This window comes from Mercurialis annua, linkage group LG5 (genome assembly GCF_937616625.2).
Source record: "Mercurialis annua linkage group LG5, ddMerAnnu1.2, whole genome shotgun sequence".
NCBI classification, from domain to species: domain Eukaryota; kingdom Viridiplantae; phylum Streptophyta; class Magnoliopsida; order Malpighiales; family Euphorbiaceae; genus Mercurialis; species Mercurialis annua.
Genome location: NC_065574.1, coordinates 50932537 through 50955731, shown reverse-complemented (window position 1 = coordinate 50955731; position 23195 = coordinate 50932537). Strand labels below are relative to the sequence as shown.

Here is a 23195-nt window from a genome sequence, read left to right as displayed (position 1 = left end):
ACAATAATGGAAAAGATCAGGGATTATTAATCTTCGCTATACCATTAATCTCATGGGTTATGGATTTCATTGTCAAATTACGGTTTAGGAGTGTCGAAAGCACCTATAGCTCTCTCTCGAGCAGCTACAAGTAAAAACAGGCAAATAAATAATTAATAAGAAAATTACTCAATCTCATGTTATAATTAATCCAATTAACTACTCAGTTGATGTTTATTAAGCGAACCGTAAGAACACATTATTGATTAAATGGTCTATTCAATTCAACTTTCTCAAGTTACAATTAAAATATAAAACAATAGATTAAATGATCATATTAAACTAGGCATTAGGAACGATAATCAATATGCAATTTGGACAACAGCCCATAAATCCAATCAATAATCTCCGAAAATGGGTTTAACTACTAATATTTATAGAAAATTTAATAATAACATATAAGGAATTCACAGATAAGAAGAAAACAACAATAATCAATCTCTCATTGTACCTCGGTCGCTAGAATTTCAATACAATATAGATGAATAATCCATAATATAGTCGCAAAACTATAAACTGGAAGTAAAATATGCTAATACAAAGTTTAGGTCTAATTTAGAATGTCACGAACCCTTGCTTTGATGAATAATGTGGTATAATATGTCTTTCAGCTCAGAGAATGATTTTGTCTCGTATCCATGTGTATTCCTGAAGTTACCCTCAAGTTTAAGTGAATTCAAATGATGTGGAAAGGTCAAAACGACCATTTACTACCTTGGAATCGCAGAGCGTGCGTTCGCACACTATTTTGCCTTTCTAAGGGTGTGCGTTCGTAAACCCTTATACTTGGCCAAATTCTTTTTTCAAAAGTCATTGTAAAGTATGATTTGATCACACACCTCAAATTTGTTGCACACTGTCAACTCATAACTCTATGTAGAAACGTCGAAATGAGTCGGTTTTTGATTTTTTGGAATGTTTAGGATGTCTACGTTATTTATTAGGGATAACATAAAGTCAATTGAAGTCTTTAAATGCTTCAAAACGTTCAATCAATGCAGTATGGTCAAAATTACATATACACAAATGTGATATCAACGTCTTTTTTTTTCGATAACCTCCGCAGTGCTCCCATTAAGCTCTAAACTCATACATTTATATACATTTAATCCGAAACACTCAAAAATAATAATAATAAAAATCAAAATAGCTCAATTATAACAGTAAAAGCGCAATAAAAAGACTGAAATACACATAGGATATAAGAGTATTTCTACTCCTATCAAGTGAAATTGTTTGTAAGAGTTTTTCGTGTCTAGATGTCCCAACTAGATGGAATTCAACATATCTTATGTTAAATACTGCTCTTATGTATCAAAAAGTTTTTAAAAAGTATAGGAAAAAAGAGTCTATCTTTAAGAAAGATTTGGGTAATGAGGTTCCTGATTTTGCTGATTGGGAGAATGTGAGGGTGTTATGTAGTATGTTACAATATTTTTATAAAATGACTCTGAAAATTTCTGGTTCTCTTTATGTGACTTCTAACAACCATTTGAATGAGATTTCTGATTTATGTACAATCTTACAAGATTGGATCAAGTCTAGTGATGAGTCTTTGAGGTCGATGGGCACTAAAATGAAATTGAAATTTGATAAATATTGGGGTAATCCAACTATGATGAACAAGTTGATATTTTTTGCTAATATTTTAGATCCTAGGGATAGAGTTGTGTATATGGAGTATACCTTGGTTCAAATGTATGGTGTGCATCAAGGTAAATTCCTGTACAGATTTGTGATGGATGATTTTCTTGAATTATTCAATAATTATGAATTGCAATATACGAAAGAGAAGGCTGCTAGTAGCCAGAATATTGTGTCATCTGAATTTATTGGCCGATTCTCTCAAGCCAATTATGTGCTGAAAGAAAGGTATCTACAACAAATGATGGAGACTTTAGGATGTGCTTGCAGTACCAATCTCCACAATTGCTTCTCAGTCAGCATTTAATACTGGTGGAAGAGTTCTTGATGACTTTAGGAGTATTCTAACTCCTATAATTGTGGAAGCCCTTATCTGCACCCATGATTGGCTAAAAGATCCAACAAAACCTGTTTCTGTTGATGAGTCTTTGGAGGAGTTGGAACAGTTTGAACAAGGTAATTCCTTTGCTTTCTCAATTCTGTTTCATTTAGGTTTTACTTTTAAACATTTATGAATTACTAACTTTTTAATATTCTTTGATTTTCAGGTTTTCAAGAACTAACCAATGCTAAAACTAACCTAATAGTTTGTCTTTATATCCTTGCTTTTTATACTTATAACTTGTATGCTGCTTTGGCCTGTTGGAACTTGAAAGCCAATATTCTGCTATGATTATCCTATCTGACTTAGTTGCCTTGGTGCCTCTTGATAATGATAAGTTAGCACTGGCATTATAGAGATATGATTTATAAGTTTATATTGTTAGAGTTGTTACCTGTTGGATTTGATTTCTCTGTCTTTATGCTTATCTGGCCATGATAATGCTTCCACTTTCTAAGTTTGGATACTATAGACTATAAACTGACGATGCACTTAAAAGTTGCCACCATTTTATGGTCTTTAGTATTTGTACTTGACATATTATAATCTGAGCCTTTATAGCAATTGACATTGTTGATGAGATCTGTTTCTGTTTTCTCTTATATGTCTTGTGCTAATTTATCATTACATTTTTAATTATGATGAGAGCTTCCACTTGTTAAAGTCTGCTATTAGCTTGACCATTAACTGTGCGATATAATTGTTACCTTTTAAGAGAGTTGAGCTTATATGACTTATAATATTTAAAGATTGAGCCTCTTGTAAATTTTTTACACTTCATACTTTGTAAATATATTTATATTTTGCCAAACTCATTGTTTTCTGTTTTGTTTAATTTGTTTTACAGATTTAATCACTTGGAAGCTGCAAGGAATTTATTGGATGCATAATTTGTAAACACAATTTTGCTCACCCCTACTAACATATATTTTGTTAGATTACATTACTTGCATTTTTTGTTGCAACTTTAGGTCTTATTTTTATTATGCCTTAACAAATATGTTAGATTACATTAGTTGTAATTTTTGTACAGGCAATATATAAACACTTTGGCCTGCATTTTTATTGTAAGCCGTAATTTTTTTGGGGGCAATAATGTTGCAATAGATGAATGTAAAAAAGTTTATGTATATATAATTATATAGTTGTTATTTTAATTTGTAACAAAAAATGTTTATTTTTTCGGTGCACCGTCCGAACTGTATTAGTTTAAATCGACATTTCAGTGTACCAAAAAAACCATACACCGAAATAGGTGGTTTGGTTTTCATTTTAACAGGGTCGGTTTGGTTTAGTTATGGCAAATTATACTCCACACTGAGTCCAACCGAACCGTGCATACCCCTAAATATAAGAATTGCATGTGTGCGGTTGGTATCTAAAATCCAACAAAATACCAATTTGTTGTTTAGTTTCTTGCAATTGGTCTCTAGACAATGCACATACTTGCCAGTTTATGTAAAATTAAGTGAGTTATGTTCTTCTTTGGGGGCATGTATGAGCTACTCTTTCTTTTATTGTTGGTTGTTATGGTCCTAAATGGACAATTCTTAATATAAGTATTGGTCAGCAAAAGTCACCTTTATGGTCAGCAAAATTCATCTGCTCATTAGATCACAATATGTTTCTCTCACTCTCTCTCTTGTCTGGTTATTATACGGCAACTACAGGCAAAATATAAGCAATATTGCTGAGTCTTAACAATAAAATTTAAAACTTAAAACTTGATTCCGTTCGAAATTCATCGACTTTTAACTTGTTCAATTTCAAATTCGGTAGAATAATTAAGAACTAAAATTGATTTGACTCAATTTAATTATCCATATAAAAAAAATTAAGCAAAATTTAGTACAAAAATAAAAATATTATTTTATATGTTTATAATTACAAAAAAAGAAAATTAGTTAGTGTTACGAGTCTGACGATCTTAATAGTGTAACTACTAAAAGATTAGAGTAGGCTCTAGTCCGGATTGCTGTGAGAATTTTTTGAGAGAATGAGATAGAGTTCTTAATGAATCTAGAACTAGGAGAAGACCACGCTCGGACCGGCCACCGGAAGGTCGTAGCTGAATTAAAGATTAAATCCAAGCTAAAATAAAATTATAGTTCCACTCTACCGACCGGTTGAGTATTTTGAAGTTCAAATTCTACTCGGATCGCCCTAGCTAGTCCAGCCTGTATTTAGTTCAATTTGGCAACTGTTTTGACATTGAATCTGTGAATGTTTGGCAGTTCCATTGATGGATCCATCTATATATCGGCTGTATCCGTTTTGATTTAGTAGGAATATTGCATACAACTAGATATCGTTAGAGTAATGAAGAAATTATATATCATAATAATTATAAAAAATGATTTATAAATAGAGAGATTAATAGTGGTTTATAAATAGAGATAAATTTCATATCATAATAATTACAAAAAAATAATTTATAAATAGATATATTGAAAGTGGTTTATAAATACAGATAAATTTCATATCATAACAAGTAGTTTTGTACAAAATAGATTCCAATCCGTAAGTCATTTGACTCGAGCACTTCCAAAATCAATTAGCTATACATTTTTTTTTAAGGCCTAATGTCTTAAAAAACCCGACCTTTTAGCCCCTTTTCAATCATACCCTGACGTTGAAAATTTGTCAATTTTACCCTATTTTGCATTTTTGTGTTTCAATTGTACCCTGAAAAATTAAATTAACGTCTTTTGCGTTTGGAAATTTGTTTAAAACATTCTCCATGTCTCGCATATATTAATTGTATATTTTTAAAATTTATTTAAATTTAGTTAAATTAATTAAGAATTTGAATTAGTGTTAATTTGATTATGGTTTCTATTTAGTTTTTAAAAATAAAGGACTTATTTGTACTTTTTTGAATAAAAAGAATTTAATTTCATGTTTAGACTTAATTAATTGGATGATTTCATCATTTAAGTAAAAAAATTAATAAAAATTAAAATATTGGGGTACAATTGAAAACGGAAAATTCAAAAGTGGGTAAAATTGACAAATTTTCAACGTCGGGGTGGAATTGAAAAAAAGTTTAAAAGTGAGGGGTTTTTGAGTGATTAGACCTTTTTTTAATTCATCGGATCTCATTAAATTGAATATGAAATAGTTAAATTTATAAGAAATTCGGGATAATTTAAAAACTAAATCTGATGACCTGACATGGAACAGACAACATGCTGCCTGATTCGCAGACCTTACTTACGAAAATAAAAATAAATTATTAACAGTTTCGCGAATTAAGTGCAGTCTTTGATTACTCTTCGTTCAAACTTCTCCAAACATCCGCAAACTCACAGCATCTGATTCAATCAACACTTAATATAACTCCTTCTAAAAAAGAGACAACAACTCCTTCTAAAATGGAGGCAACAAACCTTTCACAAAGAAAGGACAACAAACTCCTAAAGAAAGGACAAAATAAAACATTCATAAAAAAAGACAAACAATAAAAAAAAACTAATATAGCTCATAGGCGGATCCATTTTGTTACTGAAAGATCTTCAATCTATCGTCGCTTCTTGATAATTGAATTGCTTTTCGTGATAAATTTTAATCCGTCAGAAAAATGAAAAAGAATTGGCTATTTATTATATTCTATGAAATTAAAATAATATAAACAAAAGGGGTGGCTACCGTCAATAGAAAAATTAAGTCATTGACAGCTGCCGAAGAAAAAATAAAAAAAATTATATGCGGTTAGGGTTTGCTAGAGAGAAAAGAGAAGATTAGCTATACATATGACAAACTTATCAAATATTGTCATTTGTCAATATAGAAATAAAATGTTAGAGCCATTATGAAGAAAAATATTAAAGATCATAATTATATATTTAAGAAGGCAAATAACAACACAATTAATGGTGTCACACATCTAATCGTTAAGATGTAGGTGAGTCTTTTAATTTAAATGAGGTCGTATGTTCCAACTGTACTCATATATACAGTAGTTTAAAGTCCAGGGCTAGAATATTCCGTCTCTCGAAAAACTTATCTGACTCGAGAAAAATTAACTTAAATGTACAAAGTTTAAAGGTATTCAACTCCTCCAAAACACCTCATGTACTCTATAAGTAAAAAAAAACAAATGATGATATACAACTACCTAACATGAACTAATGTTGAAATTGGGTGCAAGTTATTATTTATGAATAGCAAGTTGAGTGGTTAACATATACCTTTAGACCATGTTTGGTTCATGGAATGGAATAACATGAAATAGAATAGCTATTTCATAAGGAATGGAATAGCCATTTTTTAATTTTTGAGAGGAGTACTTATTCCACAAAATCATGGAATAGCAATTCCATAGAATACCTATTCCATGAACCAAAGCAAAGAATTATCATTCCATATGGAATAACTATTCCATTTCGCACCTATTCCATAAACCAAACATGGCCTTACTTCTAAAAATTGTAATATGATAGGAGTTGAAACTGAATTTTGGTTTTAGAGGCACAATTAAGGTCCATAAATTAAAAGCTGAGAGTTCTTACATTACACGCGAACATATATGGTGCTATTTGGCAAATAACTTTCTGGTTTGGCCTAACCAATAGCAATAATTTTAATAATTTGCATTTACCATCCCTGAACTATGTTTTCTATCTCAAAACCGTCCCAATAATTCATTTCATGTTTCAGTTTTCCTTAAACTTTTATTTAATAATTTAATTGTATCTCTATCGTGAATTTTTGTCTTATTCTGTTAATTTGGTAACATGTCAACCAAATGGAATCCTATTGAACCCATTAAATCTCAAGTTTTATATTCAATCCAAGGAAATCTTCCAACGATGTGGATTTTTAATTAAGATTTTGAAATTTTAATATATTTACTGGATTCTAAAAAGTAAAAGTAAAAAAGTATAAATAAAACAAAACAAGAGTCAAGGGTGGATTCAGTATGATTTAAACTGGCTGACATGTTACCAAACATAATATCAAACTCGGTAATAAATCATCAAAAATTAATGAGTATTCGAGGCATCGACAATCAGATTATTAAATAATTTTTTTAAAACAATTAAGGTATAAAATAAAGTTGAAGGATGGTTTTGAAAGAGGAAAGATAGTTCAGGAGGGTTAGTGTAAATTATCCCAACAATTTGAGTGACGATAGTGAGCATTATGAGAGGAAAGAATCTGATACATGAAGAATAAATTGAGTGGGATTAGTTATGGCAGCTTGATTTAGAATTGTATTCCCCACTTGCCAATCAAGAATAAGAACATTTCCTTCATCAAGACTAATTAATGAGTTTAGAAATTTTGAGTTTGGTGAAAAAGATAAGTTCATTTTATCGGATGAATTTGGCGAAAAAGATAAATTAAGACCAATTTTAAAGCCTGAAAAAATATACTACTAATAAATTTGATGTTTTGGTTCGTTATACATCTTCGGCTTTAAATTGTCTAAAAATATTTTACCATCTCAACTCCAATTTATAAATAGTACTTCTAGATGGGGGTAAAATGAAACAAAATGTCAAGTTCGACAATCAAAACATCGTTATTGTTCGACATTCTCTGTTGCCATAGATTAAAGCCGGTCATATTGTAGTATAGTAAAATTTATTTTTTAACTTCATAGTTTCGTAGGAATCTTTTCGTCATACAAAATTCATGTAGCGGTCTTCTATTTCTTTCATCTGCTTTAATGCGATGACTAACATTACATCTACAATCACCATCTTTTCGAAAAATCGAGATATTTAAATTGTGTATACCGAAACAATGTGACCTTACTCAAGATAACTCTACTTTCTCCTCCAGTCCTACGCTCACCAACTTCTCTAAATTTCTACCTTGTTATTTACTCTTTTTTAGGTCTCATTTATTAGCATAATATCATGTGCAAATATCATACATCAAGGAATATCATCTTGAATATTAATTGTAATTTTTTTCTGTTCTTTTAAAATTCTTAAAACAACGAACCTTTGGTCCCCTATAAGATTATGAATTGATAATTCCAGGGTAAAAATGGGAAGAATTGGTTCTTACGGATTAAGATTTGAACATAACATTTAGATAGTTGGCTTTCCTTTAGAACAAGGTTCCATAAAATGTAACAAACTCATAAATCAATGAAACTTTTTATTTTAATTACAATGGGAGATACATTAGCGATGATACATTAGCGAGACTTTAATCACCCTAATCTCAATAATTATCTATAACTTTCTTCATAGCATCGTAGATTAAGTAGAGTCGCAAACGTAGGAGATGGTAAACGCCTTTGATTTTCATGTCTAGATCTGCGTTTTTAAACTAGCTCCTTGGTGTTTCTAAATTTTTAAGTATAAAAGATCAAAAGAGTTTAAGTTCGAGATTTTTTTTAAAAAAAAACTCATCACTTGCCAATTTTAGTCGTTTTACACCATAAACTGACATCAATCTCACGTCATTCTTGATTGTCAAGGGGGTAAATTACTCAAAAATTAACAAGGAGTGGAATTTTTTTGTTCAAAACTAAAAAATTTAATTTTTTTTTATCTTTAATCTTAAATTTGAGGGGTGAACTAAATCTTTATTGCTCTAAATTTACAATTGAAAACTCATCCAAAGCATTGTGAGCAAACTATACAAAGTTAAGTTGTTGTTCATATAGCTAGCATTGAGCGCATGGATTTACATTTTCATCCTTTTCTTGTTGTAAAAATGTTAGCCTCCTAACTAGTATGTCCAATGCTTCTTTCATCCACCAATGTCTACAAGCATCTCTTGCTTCAGCCACAGGCAGCTATACAATTTAACATAAAAAATAAATTAGAACAATGCATTACAAAATTAGATTTAATTTATTTTATTTTTTTCATTTCGAGTGACTTACCCAAATTCTTTGGCGGACGTGGCTTTCCGGCCAGAAATCGAGTTGCTCCGTCACAAGTAGAGGGAACATATACCCTTCATAAAATGTTCCATGTCTTTTGCTCAAAAAGTTCCATTTTCCTAGTTCATCCTGTATATACATCATACAGCAAAACTATATTTAGATATTTTATTTATAATAAGAGGGCAGAATGAAATGATTAAAGAAAAAAATAATATCGAAAAGAATAAAAAAAATAATTGGTAAGAAGCAATATTAAACGAGTTAAGTTGTTGGTGAGTCTGTGACTGTAGAAAGAAACGCGATGAAACAACTAAAAAATATTTTAAAAATCGAAAAAATTATCTAAAAGTTATAGGTGACCGGTGGGTAGAAAGGACGGCCGCCCATTTCATCGGTTAATTTGGTAGGTGAGTTCAAACTTTGTCTCAACTTCGTAATAAAAAAAGAACCATAGATTCAATTTATTAAGAAGCAAAAATGGAAAATAAACTAACCTGAACATTGCCAAGCACCCCAGCCTCTTCAAGAGATTCCCGGGAAGCTGCCTCTTCAACGGATTCATCAAGCTCCCAACCACCCTGAAAATTAAATTAAATGCAAGATACATCAGTTAATTATTTAATACATTAAAGTTCGTGATTTAATTGGCATTTAATATCGTATTAATATTCACTTAAATACAAAGGATCATACCTTAGGAAACATCATTCCTTGACCACCTTTTTGAGAAGAGATCAGAAGAATCTCTAATTCATCATGACTGCAATTCTTGTATCTATAAGGAACGCACCTGCAATTTCATGCCACACAAATTAGATTATGTTATTCAATTCCTATATAGTCATATTAAATATCAATAAAATCATAAACTATAACGTATTTTTTGTAAAAATAATCCGCAATTCGAATGATCGATTAAATGAGATCTATCGCTTACCCTACGACTTGGCGGCGGCCTTGCGTATCATATCGTTGCAATTCCCTTCCTGAACGAGACACCATACATGCCATTTTTTTTCTTTAAAGATAATAATACAACTTCAAGAACAAAAACGAGAACGAAAATAATACGAGACTACGAAAAAGAGAGAGGATATATTAATTTATTTTTATAGATAAGAAAAAGATTGGTTTATATAATTATGTTTGTTTGTTTGTTACTTAATTTGTGTTTGCTTCAGAAACTAAAATTTCAGTAGTTGAAAGAGAGAGATGGATGAGATGTTATTTTTGTAAGATTGAGAAAACCAGTGAAAACTAAAGGGCTTATATAGACAAAACAGAAATAAAACAAATTCCGTATAAAATAATAAAGTAATATAACAAAAATAGACTTTTGAAGTCTTTAACTAACAACGTGGATGCTTTGAGGGACCAATCAGAAATCAAGATAAAGTCCACACATATTATACACATAGTTTACATATATATGTTATCTCTTAATTAATACTCATGTCTATACTATATATATTATGACGCGTTTTATGCCTAGATATGTCAGTTTCTATGCCGTTTCCTTGAACCATTTTTTTTTTAAATTCATCGGATCTCATTAAATTGAATATGAAACAATAATATTTATAAGAAATTCGGGATAATTTGAAAACTAAACCCGATGACCTGACATGGAACAGACAACATGCTGCCTGATTTGCAGACCTTACTTACGAAAATAAAAATAAATTACTAACTGTTTCGCGAATTAATTGCAGTCTTCAATCACTCTTCGTTCAAACTTCTCCAAACACCTGCAAACTCCCAGCATCCGATTCAATCAACACTTGATATAACTCCTTCTAAAAAAGAGACAACAACTCCTTCTAAAAAGGAGATAACAAACCTTTCACAGAGAAAGGACAACAAACCTTTCATAAAGAAAGGACAAAGTGAAACATTCATGAAAAAGACAAACAATAAAAAATAAATAAAACTAGTATAGCTCATAGACGAATCCATTTTGTTACTGAAAGATCTTCAATCTATCGTCGCTTCTTGATAATTGAATTGCGCTTCGTGATAAATTTTAATCCGTCAGAAAAATGAAAAAGAATTGACTATTTATTATATTATATGAAATTAAAATAACATAAACAAAAGGGGTGGCTACCGTCAATAGAAAAATTAAGCCATTGACGGCTGTCGAAGAAAAAAATAAGAAAAAAGCTCTAGACGGCTAAGGTTTATTTAATAGAACCTCTTTAGATCTCTTTTGTTTTGTAATTATAAATTTTCCGAAAAATAACTTTCCAGGAAGTTAATTATTTAGAAATTTTGATTAGTAGGAAAGTAAGAAATATTTAGTTTGTTTTTTAACTTCTTAAAAAAATTATTTTTATGCTTTAAATGATAAAACAAATAAAACTATTGATAAATAATTAAACAATTAAATATAAAGGCATTATTGTATTACATTTGTTTATGTAGGAAAATACAACTTACCTAAATTTTGTTAAGAAAGTTACTTTCCTAGTGAATGGGAAGTTTGACTATCAACTTCCCGAAAAATAAGACATATAAAATGGATGAAGCAAATATTTTTTTATCACTTTCCAAGAAATTTTATTTCCCTGGTTAACTTACCCCCAATCAAGCGAAATTTTAAATTGATACTCTATAAATTAATAAATTAATAATTTTTTTAAAATAATATATTTCTTCAGTTTCGATTTGAGTCAATTGAAAAAATTATCAATTTTGGTAAGATTGTCACTTGAAAAAATTATCAATTTAAAAGTTTTTATATAAACATATGGCCTCATTAATATAAATTAATAATTTTTTGAAGTTATAAATACGACTAATATAAATTACTAATAGTTGGAATTATTTGCGAAATACCTGTTTTTCCAAAACTATTTACACCATTTTTGGCCATCTTTCTCTTATTTTTTGCGCTACCTATTTTTATAACTTATTTACAAAAGTATCCACTATATATACTAGCCTTATCTCATTTTAGGTTAAACTTTTATATAGTTACTTTTTTTCTCTCTTTTTTCTATTCTCTCTTAAAGTTGTCTTTTTTTTCTTTTTTCTTTTTTTTCTTTTTTTAATTTTCAGTTTTTCTCTTCCGGTTGCTTTTTTGTTCGTCTTTTTCGTTCGCTTTTCTGTCCGTCCACTTCCGATGGATTTCTCGTTATTTCCGGTTGTTTTTTTCGTTCGTCTCTTCCGTTCGCGCTAGTCCATTAGTCTCTTCTGTTCGCGCTATGGATTTCTCGACATCGTTTTAGATTTGTATAATTTTTAATATTTTTTGTGATGATTTAAATATTTTATAAATAATTATAGCTCTATAAATTTTTTTATAAAATTGTTTTATTATTCATATAATTTTTTTGTCTTTCTCTTATTCATATATTTGTTTATTGCTACTGATTTTATAAAGACAAATTGATTTATGATGTATTTATAGTAATTTTATAATATATTTATGTTATAGTGTATTTTTAGTGTATTTATAGTGTATTTCTGGTGTTTTTGGGAGATTTATGTTTTTGTGTATTTATGCCCTTTTTTTAGTATATCTATGGTGCATTTGTAGTGTTTAGGGTGTATTAGCAGTGTTTATTGTGTATTTGCAGTGTTTTTATGGTAACAAAAACACTACAAAAATACCATAAATACACTATTTTTACACTATAAAAATATCATAAAAACACTATAGATACACTATTGTTACACTATAAAAACACGATAAAAAATAAAAAAAAATTCAGGAAAAAAATCTATAAAAAAAAGAAAATAAATTATTAAAAACTGAAGGGCTGTGCAATCGGTTGGTTCAGTCGACCGAACCAAAAAAACTAAAAATCGAAATAGAGTGAAAACCCAAAGCTGAAAAAAGGCATTTTTCGTAAATAAAAAAAATCAGAAAAGAAAAATTAAAAACTGGCCTGTAAAAGTGTAAATAAATTAATTTACCACTTAATAGTTCAGTTTACAACCTCTATGAATTTTAAATTTCGTTAAATTCTGAAAATGCTTAGTAAAAACCGAATGTTACTTTATCAGTTAATTAATAACTATAAAATAATGAAATTTTATGGTCTCAACAATGTAAATTTATATACATTTTATTTATATACTTACCTTATTACAACAAAAGAGAAACACCTCTAGGGCACTACTGTTTCATTTTAGTATAAAATCTAAAAATTTGTAACAATAAGTAATTTAAAACAGTTAGTCATTTTTTAGAAAACGATAAATTTTATATTTTATATTTAAAACGTGAAACTTTAAATTAAGAATTTTGAAAGATTATGCTAATTAAATTTTTTAATTTTAAATTTTAAATCAAACGATGAATTTCGGTTAAATTCATAAGTTTTATAATACTCATCTACAAAATCTGAAGGTTGGTGCTGTTTGATATTTGGACGGGCATATGGGGTCCGAGTCCTCAGCCGCGGGTCGACATGAAAAATGGATAATTGATGGAGTCTGCCTTCTGAACCGGTGAGCGAACCTGCAAAACAGGGTAGAAGCTAACCGGACGGTGGTTGTCCGATTAACTCTCCGATGCTAAAGTCAGTTTAGAGCTTTGAGCAGCGTTTTGAGTATATGAATGTAATTGTGATTCTAGGCATACCTCGTGCTCCTTTTATAGTAGTCGAATATACCTAGTAGAGTTGTATTAGGCAGGTGAATCCTACTTTGTAGGGATTCGGCCGTATCGCAAGGATTCTCCTGATTTGTCGAGATCTACCTTAATCTGATAAGAGTCCTATTTAGGAACGTCTTCCTAAATAGTCTTATCTTCCTAAAGTAGAGCTTATCCTTCCATATGTAGTGTTTGTGTCCAAATAGGACAAGATTTCCATATTTAGTCGTTTACCCGAATTCCGGACCTGACGCGCTCTTGGCGGATCATGTGGGATTCGGTCTTTATCAGTGTGTTACCGAATCTTAGAGATTCGGTATCTCCTTCATATCTTTCCGTCTTCAGGGGGAGTCCGGTGTCGCCTGAGAGTGGATCTCCTGCAACTCGGCTCCATTATACTTTCAGTGGGATTCGGTATCCATCATTAGCCCCCCCGCAAGTGAGCTGAAGTAGTTTGGCATTTATGCCTTAGTGGATTTTAGCTCTTTTGGAGCTGAGTTCTCTTATACGGGCGAGTCGCTTTGTATTCCGGGCGAGTCGTTTCATATGTTTGTGGGTGACGTTTCCTCTTTAGTAAGATTCTGTGTTGCCACGTGTCGGCTTTTAATGATTTAAACGGTTAATGATTCAAAAGCGTTTTGTATTTAATCTCTTCGCATTTCTTCTTTTCCCTCTTACTTTGCTTTTCGAATTTACTCTCCTTTCTTGTAGCTATTTCCTTTTCGTTCTTCGTTTGATTATTTGATTCTTCGTGACTTGTTTTCTCCAGATTTTTCAGGTATGTTTTCTTTCGTCGTTTGGATGTTAATATGGCTTTCTTCTTTGTATATTCTCCACGCTTTATATTCTGGAAATTTCTTCTGTACTTGTTGTTCTTTGATGTGTTCTTCAACGTGTTCTTCAATATATTTTTTGTTTGATCCTTATTTTGTGTTTATGTTTGTGCTTCCCTGTTCTAGGATGCCTCTTAGTCGAGTAGAAGATGCTTGCGCTGCTATGGCTTTTACCCGATCGAAGCTTCGTAGGGATGAAGTCTTAGATATCTATTTTAAGTATAGTTTTCCTTTTGATTATAGGGTAATATTACCCGGTGCTGATATGGCTGCGTCTGATTCTCCCGGATCTTCTTGTAGGGCGGTTCTTTTTGAAGAGCAATTTGCTGCTGGTCTTAGGTTTCCTTTGGATCCATTTTTAGTAGAAGTGTGTAGGGATTTAAAGGTTGCTCTAGGGCAACTTTACCCTGGTACGATTAGAGTAGTGCTCGCCTTTTCGGAGGCATGTAGGCTCCGGGGCTGTGCCCCTTCTCTCAAAGTGTTATATCATTTTGTAGATTTTAGGAAGTGTGATGGCTGCTTCGTTTTCGCCCTTGGTAGAGAAGGGCGATCTCGTATTTATCTTCCTTGCCTAACCAGTCGCTGGCGAAGGCGTTTCTTTATTGTCTATCATAAATTTGCTTTTCTTCATTTTTCGGATGGTTTTTCTTCTCATCCAGTTCGGAGCTGTTCTTCTTCTTTAAGTTTATCCGAGTCAAAACTTGCTTTTGACATATCTTCTTGTAGTATTGTGTCTCGTCCCATTTTAGATGTCTTGGTTAATAGTCATCTTCGGAGTCGATGGTTTCCTTTGGAGGATCCTCCTCGAGGCTTGGCGGATCTTTGCTACTCTTTTGTTCAAGGTATATTAATTTGCTTAAGTTCTTTTTAATGTTTCTTTTGTAGGATGTCTTCTTCTTCTGACGATTTCCTTTCCGGATTTCAAGTAGATTTGGACGTTCCGATGGGTGGTCCTGACGTTCCTGTCGCCAACGTTATTCCTGGCGACATTGTCGTGGATGGAGCTCCTGTTGATATCCCCCTAGCTTCCGCCGAGGTAGCGTTGCCTGAGGTTATTGTTATAAATGATGATGATGGTGATGACTTGGCTGTTCCAGTCGGTGACGAGGCGATTCCGTCACTACTTCCCCCTCTAGCATCATCTATCGTTTCGGGGGGAGTTGGGGGTGTGGCCTTAGAGGGGCCTGTTGTTGCTGATTCGGGGGAGATTTCTCTAGGTCGAGACCCGGATTCTCCGTCTAGAAAAAGACGTCGAGTTGTCGATGATTCTCCTACGAGGGAGAGTTTTCCTGGAAGCTCTTCTTCTGCTCCAGACTTGGTTCAATGGGTCGAAGGTCAGGATCCTGCCAGTTTGCTGAATCCGAGAGTGCTAGCGGAATATATCCGGACTTTGGCGATTCCTGATGATGTCACGTGGTTCTGTGGTAGGCCGGGTCAGGAGCTTTCCGATCTGGCTTGTTTTCATGGTTTCTCTGTAAGTGCTTTCTTTCTTGAGTATAATATGTTTTTTGTATTCAGTTGCTTTCTTATTTGTTTATTTCTGGTGTGTAGGCCCTTCAATCTGTTCTGGTATTGAACGACCGCCGACAGTGTGCCGAGGAGGAGGTCGAGCGTCTGTCTGCTCTTTTGGCGACTTCCGAGTCTGAAAGGGCGAAATTTAAGGCCTCTTTGGAAGAGCATGATTCCCTTCTGGCGCAGCTCAAGGCGCAGGATGCGATTAATGATCGCCAAGTGAAAGTGATTGAGAAAAAGACCGATGACTTGACTCAAGAGATCGAGGAGCTCATTCGGATCAATTCCCTTGTTGGTGGGGAGAGGGATAGTCTTAGATCGGAGGTTGAAGGTCTTCACATCCGTCTGCTAGATACGAAGGCTTTTTACTCTGCCCTGATAAGCGAGTATCGCCTTGCGATTGGGAAGAAGCTTCTGGAGCAGAATCCCAATATTGATCTTTCTGGGGTCAACGGGTTGGATCCCCAGGCCATCGCCCGTGATCTCCTCGTCAAGATTTCTAAAGACTGTGTTTAGTAGTTTTCTTTTGATTGTATTTGCTGATGTATTAATTTTGCTTTTTGTAATTCGCAATTTATGAATATATTTTCTTCGTTTTTCTTCGAAATGTGCTTTTGCCTTATCTTTATGTACTTGTCTTGCCTCGAGGGTTATTCTAAACCCTGTTCTTGGCGTTGTTTTTTGTAGAGTTAATCTAAACTCTTTTTATTTTTGTTTTTGTTTCGAGTTAATCTAAACTCTTTTTTGGCGATTCGCCTTTTCTGAGTTAATCTAAACTCATTTTTAGCCTTTCGTGGCGATCTGCCTGGTTCGGCTATTTTGCTTTGAGTTAATTTAAACTCATTTTCTTGGCTCTTAGCCTTTCGTGGCGATTTGCCTGGTTCGGCGATTTTGCTTTGAGTTAATTTGAACTCATTTTCTTGGCTTTTAGCTTTTCTTGAGTTTGATCTTTAATTTATTTTTTCTTCTTTCGTCTTTGATTTAATCATTCGTGGCTGTTCTTGATTTTTATTTCTTTATTGGTTCGTCTGGCTAATCAGATGGTAGCGAAATTGAATTTTTATTGATAAAAAGATGGCATACAAAGCATTAAAGATAGATTTGACGCCATCTGGTAAGACGGAGAGTCGTTACCGATGATGGGTCGTTTTTCATTCCTATTCTTCCTTCTTTTCGGTCTTGTTTTCTTGGAGATCCGCCACTGACTCATCATAGCACTTCTTGGCTATTCCTTGGTCTCCTCTCAGCGTCACTACTCCCTTTTCAGTCGGTACCTTCATTGCCAGTGCTCTGATGCTGGTTACCGCTGCCGAGTCATGGAGGAAAGGTCTTCCTAGGATGGCATTATATGTCAATTCCATGTCCACTATGTTAAATAGTGACATGATTTTCTTGTTCATTCCTCTTTCTGGGCCGATTATTACTTCCAAGGTGACTGCTCCCAGCGGGGTGATGGAGGGTCCACCGAGTCCTGATAGCGGAATTGGGACTCGGCGTAACCTTGACGCTGTTCCTCCCAACATTTTGTATGCTGCATTCGTCATGAGGTTTACTGCACTTCCTTCGTCGATAAGGATCCGCTCCATGTTCCAATTTTCAATGATAGTAGTCACTACCAAAGCATCGTTGTGAGGTGCTTTGACGTGTTCATAGTCTTCTACATCGAAGATCACTGGCGGCATGTGAGTTTCTCGTATGTTCATTACTTCCTTCCTCTGCTTCCTCCTGATCGTGGAGCTACTATGCCCTCCACCATTAATCATGTGTATGGTTCCCAGAATTTTGGATGGGCGCTCGTCTTCCTTTTCTTTTGGCTTGTCTTCTCTGTTTCTTTTTTCTCCCTTGTCATTGCTCTTCTCTTTTCGGGCCACAAATTTCCTCAGTTCGCCTGTGTCGATCATTCTTTCGATCTCGACCTTTAAGTCTCTGCAGCTATCCGTTTCGTGTCCGTAATCGTCGTGAAATTTGCAGTACTTTCTGGTGTCTCTTGCTTCTGCTTTCATTTTGGGTGGCCATACCACGTTTTTGATGTTTTCTTTGATCCACATGAGGACATTAGTTCGGCTGGTGTTTAATGGAGTGAAGTTATTCTCATCATCTCTGGGATCGTATCTCGATTCATATCTTGTCTGGGGGGCGAATCGTCTGCTTTCTTCGGGTCTTCCTCTCCTGTCATCAGGTTTGGACTTGGTTTTTTCTCTGGATCTCTCTTTTGATTCTTTTCCTTTTGCTTCCTTTCCGCGAATCGCCCTTCGCCCTTCGTCTAACTCGAAGTATTTCTGAGCTATGCCCATTAAGTTCGAGAAAGTTGTGGGTTTATTGACTAGCAGCTTGTCCACCAGCTTTCCGAATCGCGTCCCGTCTCGCAATGCTTCTGTCGCCATGTCGACGTTCAGGTTGTCTATCTTCATAGCTTGCTTGTTGAATCGTTCGATGTAGCTTCGCAGGGTTTCTCCTTCTTCTTGGATACAGGCTCTTAGGATACTGGTAGTGGTTTTAGCTGGGATGTTTGTGAGATATCTGTTGAGGAATTCTGTTGAAAGCGAAGCGAAGCTTTTGATCGAGCCTGGTTTTAATTTGTTATACCATCTCTGGGCTGTGCCCGTGAGCGTGGTAGGGAAAACCCTGCAGAGGATGGCGTCTGATACGCTGAGTAGCCCCATGGTCGCTGTGAACCTAGAGGTATGGTCTCGGGGGTCTCCTTCCCCATTGAAAATTGGCAAGGTCGGCAGCTTCATGCTGTACGGGATGGTTTCCTCCATGATCTCGGGCGAGAGGGGTGATCCTTTCAACCTGAGGTCCTCTATGTCTAATTCTTCAGATTTTAGTTTCTTGAGCGCTTTGGCGATCTTCTCTTCTAAATCTTCTTCCACCACATATGTGGCTTTGCTTTTTTGGGGTGTCTCTGACGATTCGCCCTCTCCTTCTTGGTGTTTTTTCTTATTTTGTTCTTTCCCTGCATCTCTTTCTTGTCGCTTACTCCTTGGTGGGGCGTCTTCTTTTTCCTTCTCCCTTCGTTCGTCTCTTTTCGTATTCAGACCGCTTCGGGCGTCCTCCTGGTTGTGCTCATTTCTGGGTGCCTCCGGTGATTCCTCGTTAGATTTTTCTCTGTCAGGACTTTCCTCGTCGCTGGTTTCCTTTTCTCGCTGGTTTCTTGCTTCGTTCCTTTCTTCGTTTCCTCTGGTCCGAGGTTCTTTGCTTTTGTTGTTTTCTGCCCTTGTCTCTCGTCGGCCTGGGTTTGCTTTTTCTGTTCTTTCTCTTCTTCTGGGAGCTGTAGGGCTGAAGTTTTCCCTTAGCATTTTCATAGTTTCTTCGTGCCTGTCGTTTGTTCTTTTGGCCTCATTGGCCAATCTGTCAAGATTTGCCTGTACAGATTCTAGTATCTTTTTCAGCATTTCGCTGTGTGGATCTTGTGCCGCTGCATTCGGTGCTTGTTCTTCAGTGCTTAGGTTGAAAGCAATTGGGATGCTTCCTCTTATTGGATTAGTTTGGTACTGGGGTGTTGAGAAAGAGAGCCCTCCGGTGTTGCTTTTTTCTCCGGAGTTGAGAAGCCCGTCTTTCGTCACGTTGATTATCTCCGGAGTGCTTTTTGGGTCCATTGGTTGCTTGTCCTTCAGGTTTACTCTTTCAGAAGTCATCTTCTTCAATGAGATTTGTTTTTGAGTTCAGAAAAGCTCCTTCTTTTGAAGTTTAGTTAAGCTTTTCCCACAGACGGCGCCAATTGATGGAGTCTGCCTTCTGAACCGGTGAGCGAACCTGCAAAACAGGGTAGAAGCTAACCGGACGGTGGTTGTCCGATTAACTCTCCGATGCTAAAGTCAGTTTAGAGCTTTGAGCAGCGTTTTGAGTATATGAATGTAATTGTGATTCTAGGCATACCTCGTGCTCCTTTTATAGTAGTCGAATATACCTAGTAGAGTTGTATTAGGCAGGTGAATCCTACTTTGTAGGGATTCGGCCGTATCGCAAGGATTCTCCTGATTTGTCGAGATCTACCTTAATCTGATAAGAGTCCTATTTAGGAACGTCTTCCTAAATAGTCTTATCTTCCTAAAGTAGAGCTTATCCTTCCACATGTAGTGTTTGTGTCCAAATAGGACAAGATTTCCATATTTAGTCGTTTACCCGAATTCCGGACCTGACGCGCTCTTGGCGGATCATGTGGGATTCGGTCTTTATCAGTGTGTTACCGAATCTTAGAGATTCGGTATCTCCTTCATATCTTTCCGTCTTCAGGGGGAGTCCGGTGTCGCCTGAGAGTGGATCTCCTGCAACTCGGCTCCATTATACTTTCAGTGGGATTCGGTATCCATCAATAATGATTATTATGATTTAATTAATTAATATTTGCATAAGTTAAAGTAGTTGACCTTTCAAAAACATGCTCACGTGTGCTCAGTATGGTCTCTGATTTTCTTTGCATTGTTTGAAGAACAGAGAGAGAGTGGTTTGTTTATCTTTATTTTTAGATCAAATTATTATATAAATTAATTACATATAAAATCACCACCTCTACACGAATTTTCAAAAATAACACGACGTTTAAAATATGTTAATTCAGGGCATCACCTTTCATTTCTTTTCAAAAACAACATGAGCACGTTTTTAGATAAAATTTTGCTGATTTGGACACCCAATAGAAGTGCCACGTGTCATACCACGTTAGCAAAAACGCCACTAAAAATGTGCCCATGTTGTTTTTAAAAAGAAATAAAAGGTGGTGCCCTGAATTGCCACGTTTTAAAGGTCGTATTATTTTTGCAATTTCGTATAAAGATGGTAATTTTATATTTAATTAACCCTTATTATATTGCCTTACGCATTTATCACAATTCATATTTTAATCTATTTTGTTTAAAATCAAATTATGTAATCGTACATTTTTATTTTTTTTAATAATTTAATCTTCCGTTCATTTTTTATGTTAGTCAATTAAATTAAAAAATTTAGATATAAATTAATTTTCAAACATAATATATAAAATCGTTGACAACAAAAATAAAAAACGAAATCGTTGAGAGAAATAAAATTGGTAGACCGTATATTTTCATTGACTCGGTTCTAAACATGCTCATGGGTTTGGGTATTCGGCCCGCCCGTCCAGACCCGTCCTCTAAATGCCGGGCTTGGACACCAATTTTTAGTCCCAAGTCCGGCCCGAGCCCGAAAAAAAGTCCGATCTGTTATGGACGGACTCGGGTATTTAATATTGTAAAAAAACAATGTAAGCCCGCCCAAATCCAGCTCGAACCCGTTAAAATAGTGCATTAGGGCCGGGTTTGGGTAGTATATTTAAAGCCCGAACCGGGCTTGGGCGGGCTCGGGCTTGCTATAACAAAAGTCAAGCCCGCCTAAGCCCGGCCCGAGCCCGTCCAAGCCCGGCCCATAACACCAAAAATAAACGAAATAACTAAATCATCGACAAAAATAAAAATCATATTTTCATTGACTTGATTTGGTTCGGTTATTTGGTTCAGTCGGTTTTTGCACACCACTAATAAAGAGAATATGTACAGATGCTCATCTAAGTCTAAGTGTGCAAGCGACTGATAGAGTAAAGTTTGAGGGCATAAATATGTATTTAACCTTGTATTTATTAGAATAATGATAATGTTACAATGTCCCTATACGACATCTGATGTTCTATCGCACTTGTAAGACTTAACATATCCATCATGGAAGAGCTTAATCTTTTTGGACAAAAGGTCAATGCGATCCCTAAATTTGTGACACGGGGTCATCTAACCCAATTTATACTTTTTTGACCAATGAACCCCAAAACTCTTCAATTTTGGGTCAGATAACCCCATAATTATATTTTTAAAACGTGTAAAATACAAATCGGAGGCGAGGGATGCAAAAAAGTAATTAGATATTTCCCTAATTATTGTGATATAATTATTCGAAATCTATTTTTTAAAATAAAAATATAAATTATCGGGTTATTTGACCTAAAAATGAAGAGTTTTGTGGTTAATTGCTCAAAAAATATAAATTGGATTAGATGACCCCCACAAGTTCAGAAGGCGCGTTGACCCTTTCTTCTAATCTTTTTCCCTTATTTCAATTTACCCAAAAATCAATTTTTAGCGTGTTTATAATTTACTTGAATCTTTTAATGTTAATAAATTGTAATAATTCTATTTCAATTGTGAAAATTAATTTAGAGTTGTATGTAATTGTTTAGTTGAATGCCGATGCATGAAGTATGTGATTATAATTTTTTTCTATTATGACATATTATCGCTCATGACAATCAGATTAGTTTTTATAAATATAATCAATTAAAGACTATTTTTTAGGGTGAATGTCATAAAAATTCACCAAGTTTACACGTTTTCTCATTAGAATTTAAATTTTTTTTCATTCTCATACACGAACTACCACTTTTTCTCAAATTCATGCACGATGCTGAGGTGTCACGGCTCCATTGGTGTAACTCGCTGAGGTGAAAGTCATTTTACACCAATGAATGAATGGCACCCCAGCACCGTGCATAAATTTGAGAAAAAGTGGTAGTTCGTGCATGAAAATGACAAAATTTAAACCGCGTGATTAAAATGAGAAAACGTGTAAAGTTCATGATTTTTTTTACATTAACCTTTTGTTTTTTAATATCAAACCTTTACTTGTATCATCAGTTATAGCCAATCTTTTCAAAATCTTTTATAGTCATTGTCGAATCAAACCTAAAAAATTGTATTGTTATTCGCCATGTCGAGGCGAGTGACATAATAATATTTTTTGTTCAGTTCGCAATTGGTTATAAAAGATTTCAAATATCTCAAAATGGGCTAAATCAGTCAATTTTGAAATATTTGAATATAACCGAGGATATTCTAAAAGGTTTGGTACTAAAAATTATTACATTAATAAAATCAACTGGAAAATAACTATAGTAAAAATAATTAAAATTAAGATGAATCGGATTTTTAATTAAAATATTAAAATGATCAACACCTTGAAATGGTTTCAAATTATTTTTTGATGCTTAGACTTTTAATTTAAAGATAAATACATATTTAGACTTTTGTATTTTATGATGTATAAATAAAAGTACGTCATCTATCAAAATCAAGTCCATATATTTTAATTTTTATCAAAATTAAATCCTTTAAATGATTTTATAAAATATTAATATTAGTTATATAAAATTTTCACTAAAATAAACATATATTTTAGCCATTCATAAAATATTAAGATAATATATATATATGTATAGATATACATATATATATATGTATATATATATATACATATATATATACATATATATATGTATATAAGATCATAGATAAAAATATAATATAATAAATAAATATTAATATC

At 33.7% G+C, this 23195-nt stretch overlaps 1 protein-coding gene across 1 annotated transcript; it reads right to left on the bottom strand.

Moving 5' to 3' along the window:
* Positions 1-8591: 8591 nt before the first annotated feature.
* On the bottom strand, positions 8592-10153 carry LOC126680080 (nudix hydrolase 18, mitochondrial). Its single transcript, XM_050375129.2, has 5 exons — positions 9856-10153; positions 9612-9708; positions 9413-9496; positions 8916-9044; positions 8592-8825 (listed from the first exon to the last, which is right to left on the bottom strand). Exons 1-5 carry the CDS (start codon positions 9927-9929, stop codon positions 8694-8696), a joined length of 516 nt encoding a protein of 171 aa, XP_050231086.1. The 5' UTR covers positions 9930-10153; the 3' UTR covers positions 8592-8693.
* Positions 10154-23195: the final 13042 nt, after the last annotated feature.